This window comes from Brassica napus, chromosome A7 (assembly GCF_020379485.1).
Source record: "Brassica napus cultivar Da-Ae chromosome A7, Da-Ae, whole genome shotgun sequence".
Classification (NCBI taxonomy): domain Eukaryota; kingdom Viridiplantae; phylum Streptophyta; class Magnoliopsida; order Brassicales; family Brassicaceae; genus Brassica; species Brassica napus.
This window is the reverse complement of record NC_063440.1, coordinates 3,003,375-3,014,416: the sequence shown is the minus strand read 5'-3', so window position 1 is coordinate 3,014,416 and position 11,042 is coordinate 3,003,375. Positions and strand designations below refer to the sequence as shown.

At 37.2% G+C, this 11,042-nt stretch overlaps 2 protein-coding genes across 4 annotated transcripts; one reads left to right on the top strand and one right to left on the bottom strand.

Annotated features, from left to right (window-relative positions):
- Positions 1–2,351: 2,351 nt before the first annotated feature.
- On the top strand, positions 2,352–5,522 carry LOC111197876 (transcription factor ABORTED MICROSPORES). 3 transcript variants are annotated; one of them, XM_022693474.2, is made up of 10 exons: positions 2,352–2,484; positions 2,573–2,622; positions 2,848–2,961; positions 3,065–3,232; positions 3,309–3,381; positions 3,457–3,525; positions 3,613–4,215; positions 4,292–4,546; positions 4,628–4,804; positions 4,883–5,522. In XM_022693474.2, exons 3-10 carry the CDS (start codon positions 2,861–2,863, stop codon positions 5,138–5,140), a joined length of 1,704 nt encoding a protein of 567 aa, XP_022549195.1. In that variant the 5' UTR covers positions 2,352–2,484; positions 2,573–2,622; positions 2,848–2,860; the 3' UTR covers positions 5,141–5,522. The 3 variants fall into 3 exon arrangements, with proteins under 3 accessions (XP_022549195.1, XP_022549198.1, XP_022549197.1); XM_022693476.2 differs by having other exon boundaries at positions 2,357–2,488; XM_022693477.2 differs by lacking the exon at positions 2,573–2,622.
- Positions 5,278–10,298, bottom strand: LOC106428696 (probable ubiquitin-conjugating enzyme E2 23). The gene is made up of 8 exons (XM_013869443.3): positions 10,083–10,298; positions 7,747–9,696; positions 7,276–7,413; positions 6,701–7,138; positions 6,547–6,616; positions 6,314–6,453; positions 5,914–6,225; positions 5,278–5,837 (listed from the first exon to the last, which is right to left on the bottom strand). Exons 2-8 carry the CDS (start codon positions 9,694–9,696, stop codon positions 5,583–5,585), a joined length of 3,303 nt encoding a protein of 1,100 aa, XP_013724897.2. The 5' UTR covers positions 10,083–10,298; the 3' UTR covers positions 5,278–5,582.
- Positions 10,299–11,042: the final 744 nt, after the last annotated feature.

The following is an 11,042-nucleotide window of genomic DNA, read 5'->3' as shown; positions in this document are numbered from 1 at the left end:
CAGACGACTTCCCAAGTAAGTCGTCTGACGAACAGATCTGGAAAAAAACTCGATGTCATACCTTAAATTGGTGAGATAAGTTCCTTAGCATATATAAGGCTTCTCCAAGCACACAGAATCACAAACGAAAGTGACCCACCCATAATCGTTAGCTTCTATGACTCTATGAACCATAAAAATTTTAGAATCAAAATCTTGGGTTTTTTTAGCTCATTGTGGAGAGAAAGTGAGAGATATGTTGTGTTTAGTTCACAAGAATGAAAAAAAAAAGAAGGGTAAATCGATTTTGGGAGCATTAAGAGCTTCAAATTGGTTGTTCATGGTGGTTGTGGTATTGATGACAATGACAATCTTGTAATTACTTGAAGATGATGAGGGTGAGAGAGTAAAAATGTCATTTTCGAAAAAAAAAAAAATTGATGGCATTTTCGTAAATTATATGAACTTGTGGGGTGAATAGGGCAAAACCAATTTTCAAAAAAAAAAAGAGGTTAGTTTTGTGTTTGACTTTAAGTTGTAGGTCAATTCTGCAAAAAGCCCTATAAATTACCATTCAATTTTTCAATTTATTTATAATCATATGCCACTGAAGTAATAAATTTACTTACCTTTTAAAATTCTTGTCTTTTACAGTTTAATTAATGCATATCCTAAATCTAACTTTGATTTAAAAACGAGTATAAATGCATATTTATAGGAATTTCTATTTTGAATCATGTAAATGCAAGTGTAAATGCATATTTATAGGCATTTTTATTTTGAATTATTCTTTCAACCATTTTTGGTAACAATACAATCGGTTTCCAAATCTAATAACAATCAATTCAAAACAATTAATTAAATAATTAGCGTGTGTAAATATATGTTGGTAGATATTTTTCATCTCAAATTATTTTTCCTACCGTTAAATTTCTCATAGAATAATTAAATAATTAGCTAAAATTTTGGGCCTTAACTAATTTAAGATGACCCAAATTATTATGTATCTTTATACAAACCAAGTCCAAAATTAATTTGTAGTTTTTTTAAATTTTATTTATACATTCATTTTTAGAAATCTTAATCTATTATATAAAAATCCGATAAAATATGTAAAAATCTTTAAGTATTACGATTAAATTTTACTCAAAAAATTGTTAATCCATGATACAAGTTCTCTATTTTCTTCATATTCTTATTGAAAAAATTAAAAAAAATATATGAAGATTAAATTTTATAAATGAATTATTTAGTATAAACAAAAAAAAAATATTTGTGCGTTTTTGGAAATCAAAGTCTAGATGATGGTAAAAAACTAACATCTTACTTAGAATATAAAAAAATCTAAAGAGAAAAAAAATTAGGAGTTATCTACCGGATCAAGCAATGGTTGATCAGGTAATCAGATTCCAACGATTTTTACAAGTTTTATCGAATTCTATATAATAGTTTTTTTAAAACTCAAACTGAATTACATATAGGTCACCAGATTCACCGGTTCTGTCTCGAATCTGGGTCGGATTTCAAAACACTTTACAATAACTATGTAGCACAAGTATAACAATTAGTATAACTTGCCCCAAAAAAAACATTTAGTATAACTAAAATTTAAAATTGAAAATAAATACCCTCAGGCTCTAGCTTCTTATTAATTTAGAATCCAGTATATGCTGTAAGTTTGTCTGTAAAAGTTCCCTTAGTCTGGTAGTTTATCATTCCATTCATTGATGACGGGAGACATGCGTATAGATATATTCCAGATGGAGAAACTTACGTCGGACTATGGGAGTGGTTTTGTTACGTAATCGAAATTTCAGCTTCATAAAAGGTGGACAGTTGGGTGTATGGATATATTGATTAGGAGGACAAAGCCAGCCCCGGATTTGCCCCACTAAATAATACTACTATACTAGTAGTATTAATTGTTTTCATAATAGATCTACCTTATTGTCAGTTCATTTAATTGAACATGTCAACATGCAATCATTTATGCCAATTGTATCTCTCATGTCATACGAGAACATATTTACGCCGAAACTTGGAAGAATAAAAAATCAGTGACAACTTAAATTATCTTGGTTTTGTTAGATTTTTTTTTCTTAAAGCATTAGAGATTTTCCTTTTAAAAGAAACTAAATATAAAAATAAAATAAACAAAGAATAAGTAGTAGTTGAGACACCGAAAGAAGAATGCATAACCTAAACGGAACAAGAGAAGCTCTCAACAAAGTTAGTTAGGGCTTTGCACGTTACCTTAGCTCATGCAATCTTCGCCTTTCATCATTTTAATTCTTTTTAATATACTAAATTTGATCTATATATCATTTATATACGTATACACATATATACCTGATCGTCATGCATGTCTTGCACTTTACCTAACAAAGCCACAATCAGTCTCTCCTAAGAGAGAAAGAAAGAAAACTATACACAGCTATTTTCACACAAATATATATATAAATCTAAGTTGTTGGTGACGTTATTTTACACAGAAAGCACAACCATGTATGTATGTAGTTAGCTTCTATTGTTTCTTTTCTTTCTTGCAGTCTCTTGTCTTCTTACTTAGCTGTTCTTGCTTTATCTTTTCAAGTTTCGGCAGTCACAAGATTTTTGAGGAATCTTTCCTTCCAAGAATCTTGTGTAAGTTCTTGTTATCTTAATTCTTTTCATGATATTTGAGCTCTCTCATTAGTTTGAAATCATGTAAATGATACATTTTAATTTGTCTTTCTAATTCCTTATGTCATCTCAAATTTCTCCTTTGTTAACCAACAAACCCATTAAAAAATATTGGCACTATATTGGTTAGAGTTTCAAGGGAACTTGTCCATTTTTGAAAGTTTATTTCTTCTTATTGTGGTGTAGACATTTTGAGAGAATGGAGAGTAGTATGCAGAACTTGTTGGAGAAACTGAGGCCTCTGGTAGGTGCAAGAGCTTGGGACTATTGTGTTCTTTGGAGACTAAACGAAGACCAAAGGTCTGTCTGATTTGATTCTTTCAGTACAATAAAGTTTTAAAGAACTGATCTCTCTATATTTCCTCTTTCATCACATTGTTGCTTTTGGTTTGAGAGGAGACAGGTTTGTGAAGTGGATAGGATGTTGTTGTGGTGGGACACAACTCATAGAGGAAAATGGAACTGAAGAGTTTAGCTTCGAAGGTTGTAGGGATGTTATGTTTCATCATCCTCGAACCAAATCTTGTGAAATTCTTGCCCATCTTCCTTCTTCCATCCCTCTTGATTCAGGGTATACACACTTGACACGCATAAATATACTATTTCATATGATACATCTAGAGATGGAAACATGAACTTTGTTGTAGGATATATGCGGAGACTCTTCTGACTAACCAGACCGGTTGGTTGAGTGAGAGCTCAGAACCAGGTTTCATGCAGGTATTATCCGTTTATATCATTACAATCACATGAACAAGAACTCTTAATCAATATTTTAGTATTTGTCAAATCCAGGAAACGATCTGTACTAGGGTTTTGATTCCTATACCGGGAGGATTAGTGGAGCTCTTTGCGACCAGACATGTATGTTTAATGTTTCTTAATTAATTATGTCAAGTTTTGGTTCCTAACGGTCTAAAAATGAGCTTGTTCGTTATGATGTATGTATAGGTAGCTGAAGATCAGAACGTGGTGGATTTTGTAATGGGGAACTGCAACATGTTGATGGATGAAACCGTAACGATCAACATGATGGTAGCTGATGAGGTCGAATCAAAGCCATACGGGATGTTATCTGGTGACATCCATCAAAAGGGTTCAAAGGATGAAGAAATGATGAATCTCACATCGCCCTACGACATCTCTGCCGATCAAATGCGGCTCAACTTCTTGCCTCAGATGAGTGAGTACGAGGCACAACAACACTTGAAGGTGAAGAGTGATTATCATCACCAAGACTTAGGATATCTCCCGGAGAATGGTAGCAAGGAGATGATGGGCATGAACCCATTTAGCACAGAAGATGGGATGTCGGTGATGGGCGAGCCAAGCTTGCTTGTGAATGAACAGCAAATCGCTAACGATAAGGAAATGAACGAGAACGGAACCGGTTCGGATTGTAGCGACCAGATTGATGATGAAGATGATCCGAAGTACAAGAAGAAGACAGGAAAACATTCTCAAGCTAAGAACCTGTTGGCTGAGAGACGGAGGAGGAAGAAGCTAAACGATAGGCTTTACGCTCTCCGGTCTCTTGTTCCTAGGATAACCAAGGTAATATGCATCTCCTGACACAAGGTTAGAATTCTAGCTCTTCCAGAGTGAAACTAGTTTCTTTGTGGCATGGAAGTTGGATAGGGCATCGATTCTTGGTGACGCGATCAACTACGTAAAGGAGTTGCAGAATGAGGCAAAGGAGCTTCAAGACGAGCTTGAAGAGAACTCAGAGACTGAGGATGGAGCTAATAGGCAGCAAGGAGGGGTGAGCCTGAACGGGACAGTTGTCACTGGGTTTCACCCAGGGCTTTCGTGCAATTCCAGTGTTCCTAACCTGAAACAAGATGTTGATCTTGAGAATGCCAATGATAAAGGACAAGAAATGGAGGTTAGAGTATAATAATAAGATAGAACCTAAACTCTCACCTTCTGTATTGAAACTATTAACACCTCATTTTATTGGTATCAGCCGCAGGTGGACGTGGCTCAGTTAGATGGGAGAGAGTTTTTCGTAAAGGTGATTTGTGAATACAAACCAGGAGGCTTCACAAGGCTAATGGAGGCACTTGATTCTTTGGGGCTTGAGGTTACAAATGCTAACACCACTCGGTTCCTCAGTCTTGTCTCTAATGTTTTTAAAGTCGAGGTATGATCAACAGAATCTGCGGAAATGAAGAAACAAAACAGAACTAAATGGTTCTTTTTTCTTCTCTCCGTGTTACAGAAAACCGATAGCGAGATGGTGCCAGCTGAACGCGTGAGGAACTCTTTGCTGGAAATAACCCGGAACACATCTAGAGGATGGCATGATGATCAGATGGCAACTGGTTCAATCCAAAACGAAAAGAATGAAGTTGACTATCAACACTATGATGATAACCACCATCACAGCGGTCATCACCACCTAAATGATCATCAGATGAATCACAGCGCACAACATCATCATCATCACCAACACATCAACCATTACCAGAACCAATAAGGAACATTGTTCCCATAGCTATCAGGATGGGTGTTCTTTACAGGAGAAAGAACCGTTAACATATGCATAATTACACTTTAAACATCTTTCCGTTTCAAGAAATATAATAAAAAGGAATATCAGATTCTCATGGGACATAAAAGCCAAAAAAACTTCACTTGAAATCATCTTTGTTAGAAGTTATTTGACAACTAATGACAAAACAAGTGTTGTAGTGCACCCCTATAACTTTTAAGCAAGCTCCAAACCATTGATCAATCAAAACAAAATCATTTGCCAATATTGCCGGAGCAGATTCAGGATCATGCAATTCTTGTGTAACTAAAAAAAAGAGAGAAAATTTCCGACACATGCATTCAGACATATCTGAGTTTGAAACTTAGAAAAGCCACAAACCTCCGCTTTGGTTCATTGGCAATGTTTGGTATATACCCGGCTTGTGTTATTGCTGCTGCAGATGCTTGAATTCATTGCAGTCAGCTCCTACTTCACTCAGCGCTGAGAAAAGCTTTGGCGCAATCTTAGCCAACATAAGCTTAAAACCAACCGAAGTTGAATTTGCACTGCTGTGCTCATCGATAATCGAGGCATCTTTAGCGAGGGAACCTATCAGATATCCTTTCATGTATGCCTCACATGCCTTCAAGATGTAATAACCACGTTTCTTGAAATGCTCTTTGATGAGTTCTTCAAAGTCCTATAGAAATGATCACAAATTAAGAATGTATTCAATGTGATAGAGTTTAAGAAAGAGAAACAGAGCTCGCCCTTACCTTTGGTGGTCTCCGCATAAGATACATCATGGTTTTACAATTTAGCAAAAAGGTATTCTCGTTGTACCCCAGTGAGTTTTTCTCTCCTTCAGCAGTTCCGATCTGCCTATCATACCCAGCTTCATTGAAGTAAGGCTTTGAATTCAACACCAAACCCTGGAGTGAAACAAGGACTTGAAGGATGCTCGATGATTTGGGATCCCAGACTTCATTTCCTCTGCCTGTCCACGTATTAAGAAGGCTGAGGCAGACCTTTCCTTCTTCATATAGGTTAGGGTTTAGCCTCCAACCGCCAGAATGATAATATGCCGACTGCAGAATCAAGAGCCAGACACAACATTATTTTATGTTATGCATAAATGGATTCGATTGTGCAATAACAAACACTAGAAACTCATACCGGTGGCACACTAGGGTAGTCAGGTGGAAGGTGAAAATCGAAAAAGAAGAGACCATCTTGGTATGGTGTTCCATATGCTCCGGCTATTACGGCCCTTAGGAGATCCATTCTATCTTCGTAAACTCGGACAAAGATTCCATCTGCCAAAATTAAATCAAATTTCTGTTCGATAACAAGTTACCAATCATGAAATGATGCCTGAACGTTTAAACTGTATTGTTACACTTTCTTACCGGGAAGATTGTTCTGAAGTATTTTCCAGTCTTGATCAACCTTTTTGAACCATCGTCTTTCTTTTGTTTTCTGCAAGTTTGATACGATAGTTTCAAGAATCAAACTCAAGTTTCCAATTAAACTGTTCATCTGAAGTGTAAGTCGTTGACCTACCTGCTCATCTGCGCCAAGAAAATGGTGGTCCAGAGGCTCTTGTGATATATCAAAGCGTCTGAAACTGCAACTATCACCTTCAGAGGTTACTGGCTCATCAGATTTTTCGCTCTTTGATCTTTCCAATGCTTCGTTTTCTAGAACTGTGCTCTCTGAGTCACAGTTATCAGTGGCACTTAAATTTGGAGAAGTAGGATCGTCAAGGAAGGAATCCCTCTCGCCGGAAGGGTTAGTCAATTCAGCCTGCTTTTCACCTGTGGGACTGGAACTGGAAGGATCTTCAGTTTTCCGTCCACGTGAAAAGATTCCACTAGCAAGTCGAGTCACAAATTCAATTGCAGCTAGTGGGAGAGCTAGGGCACCTTTCCTCCCAGAATCATTCTCAGCATTGGTTTCTGCACCAGAGTTTCCCTCAGTAAAACTACTCCTTCCATGATCCTGTAAATAAAAGATTCTCATTAGTTTGCAGAAACGAGTGATTGTAATGCAAAGAAGTAAACCAGTGCCTCTCTATTTAACATAATGTACAGTGGGTCAAGCAAAAATATTCAGTAACACTTTTCAACAAAACAAACCTCTTCAGGAATCTCAGGAGCATCCTTATCATCATCGTCTACAGTTTCCCAACTAGCAGCATCACTTGCATCACTTTCTGCACCAGTTGATTCATCATCATCGTCCCGTCCAACGACATAAACTGCTTGAGGGCCAACCTAGGAGAAAGCAGAAAAAGTAGAATTTAAACTCAAAAAGTGCAGGGAAAGTCCCATTAGATTCATGCACATACAGTCTCTAAGATAATCAATTTGAATGTAACTCCTAAAATTTCAAAATAAAAAGTAAACAACTGTCTTAGTCCAAAACATCAAGGAGGGAACAACACATATTGTATTGTACTCCCCAACAGAAAAACTAGCAAGAACATAAATCAAATAGTTTGAAATTAGAACAGCAAGTGTATTAAAGCACACTTTGCAAATCATATAATGAGGAGAAACCAGACCAGTACGGATTGTAAGTGAATAGACTAGTCGAGGTTGACATACCGTTGATACCACTCCATCGGCCCATGTGACTTGAATATCACCATCCTTTAGACCAGTAATATTTCCTACCCACGAGAGCTCTGAAAAGTCCGTGTTGACTTCGTTTTCTTCCTTGTCATGGACAGTTGCTTCTTGATGCATATCTTGGTCGCCATTGTCTTGCTCTGTTGCCTCTTCTAAGGAGTTTCCAAAAGAAGATGCTGGCAACGCCATGGTAACAGGTGATAGCCGAACAACAACATCCCCATAACAATAGTCATAATCAGGATGGCCCTCCAGCTCATAAACACTAACTATCTCTTCCTTGTCAAACTCACGAGGTTCTTCTGCCCTCGGGAGTGGCTTCAACCATCTCACAGAAGCAGTACGTTCTTTAGCATTGACACTTTTAACAACTCCAACACGCTTAGCTTCAGTTTTGTTATCATCATCATCCGAAGCCTTCTCCACCACATACTGCTCAGCGACAAATTCATGATCACCAGGGGTCTCAATCGGAATCAATGTTGTTCCTTCACGTCTACATTCTACTGTACCATCCTGCCAGGCTACATCAACACGCGTTCTGCTATTAACTATCAGTAGGGATCGTTCGAAGCTTTCCTCTTTTTTCTTTACCTTTTTGTCCTTTTTGATAACAAGTTTCCGTATCTTCTTACGATGGAGAGGCCAAGGCTCATGAGCAGGCTCCTTTGAAAGAGAAGAAACACTAGTTTCTTTTGGCAAAGCTTCAGCAGTTATACCCGCAGATTCATTTTTCTCGCTTACTTCCTCTTTCTGGTGCTGATTTGCTTGTGAATCATAAAGTCGTAATTTGGATACGTGCTTATGTAAGGGAATTGTGGCAGGCTGATTCACGGATGGAAGGAGGCACCAGTCACCTACTTGCCAATTGGCATGAGTGAAAGATGCCAACAATGTCAGATCACTTGGACTCTGCTCCTCAGGTGGGGAAACAGAAGAATCTGGCCCAACGCCAGCTGAGGCAATCCAGTAGACAAAGATAGAACCAGCAGTGACTTTGGTCACAGTGCCTTCTAAGCGGTTTGGTTTCCACAATCCAGATAACCACCGCGAAGTCTTAAGGACAGATGAGGAGCTAGCTTTGACACGCTGGCCTGGGTGATATGGGAAGTTGGCATCTTCTTCAAGGTTATTCTTAGTAATAGGTTTTAGTTGAAGAGGCTCAGCGCGTAGGACTTTACACATGGAGCCATCATCAAACAACACAGTCACATTGTCCAATACATCATCAACTCTACCTAGCCAGGGGCCATGAACCACATAATCACCAACGGCAAAATCCCTGACCCGTTTCAACTTTTTAGTGGAGATGTCCTTGTGGACAGAACCATCGGGAGCTAATAAATCTACCGAAATGTTAGCATCCACTACTACTCCCACCTGCCCAGTTGGCTCAGAAGCTGAAGCAACATAGTCTCCGTGTAGGAAACCACGGTCTACAACGGTTACATCCTTAACACCTTGAACTGGCTCAGTGTCATCATCCATCCAAAGCACACGGATCTGATCACCCTCAAGAGTACCACATTTGTAGTTCCCAGAATTATCCTCATTGCCCTTTTTCCCTTCCTCTTCCTCCCCATCATCATCATCATCATTACTGTCGTCCTCATCATCTTCCTCATCATCTTCTTCTTCCTCGTCATCATCATCATCATCACTCATATCACTGTTAGAGTCAGAATCAGAATCACCAGCTACTTCGCTCACAACTCCAATACTACCCGTCTTGTTGCTTCTAACAATATCTTCTCGATAAATGTTGGGAGGCTCGTTACTTCCGGAATCCTCAGCCTCATCTGTATGAACGCTGTTGTTACTCACAGTAGGATGATCACACATAGACTCACTTGCAAGTGAATTCTCAAGTAGCGAATCAACCCCACCATGTGGTGCTGTACCAGGGTCATCTTGCTCATGTTCCATCTAAAAAAAAGGCCAAGCAAGAGTTATTGATGAATCAGTCCTCACAAAAACTTGAAATGAACTTTTCTAAACACCAAACAGCTACAGAAGGTTAGGATAATAATTCAATAATCAGAGCTAAAAAAAAGATGCGCCTAAAGTCGAAACAAAAATAATTCAATATTTATACAGAAAAAAAAAAGAAGCTCAAAATCTAAGCATGCCCATAGAACATTCCGATGATTTCTCAATCCAATGAATTGAGAATATCTGTCACAAACGGAAGCTAAAATTATCACCAGCAACAGATAATCACATTGAGCTTGCAGATGAAATATTCAGAGATTCAAACATATAGCAACAGATTATTTAGCGACGAATCAATTTTTTTTTAAAAAAGCAAGTACCAAGGTTGGAATCTTCTGAAGTGATGAGAGGAAATTAAAGAGGCGAAGATTTAAATTAGATTATCTTCGATCGTCTATCGCAACAATTATATTCAGAAGAAGAAACAAGAATTGTAGAGCGAGAGGAGAATAAAAAGATTGAACAAGGCAAAAGGGGGAGGAGGGAGCTGGGTTGGGATTCTCTTCTTCTCAGCGGCGTCAAGGGTATTTTCGTCATTATAATACTTCAGGTCTAATTGTATTGACATTCCACCAGCACTACCGATGATCCAAAATATTCAATCTGAGCCGTTGGATCTTCTTACCAAGTCTCCCGATTGAACCGGTATCAAATTTGAATTGTGTACCGAACCAAAATATAATAAACCATCGGATACAAATGGATACATCTTAACCATAATCTTGATTTAAACATCCTTCATCCCTTATATATTAATTGAGGAACATTTGAAAAGATGTAACCTCAATTTTGTATTAATTAAAAGAGGTCCCAATGCATAGGTGGCACTCAATTAGGTAGTCAATTACATTCAATTGAAAAATAAGTAGGTCCACATTCGATTTTTATATGTTGTTAGATACATAAGTTGGTCAAACTATATGATATAATGATATGATATGATATTTTCTTTCCTTAAAGAAAACCTACGGAATTACCATAAATGACTAACATATATATGACAATTAATGAGTTTAATAATAAAGATTTGATAACAATGTATATCTCCTCCATCATTTTTTGTTTAATTTTATATTATTAAAATAAATTAAACAATCAAATTAGCTATAAAAATAAAATTTAGATTTTTTCGTATATGTTATATTTTGAATTTTTAAAAACGACAATAAATGACTAAAACTATTAAAATTATTATGTTAAAAATTAATGATCAATGGTTTAACATTTTTATTATAAGAAGATACACATGATTTTAAAACCATATGAGTAAAAAATATCAT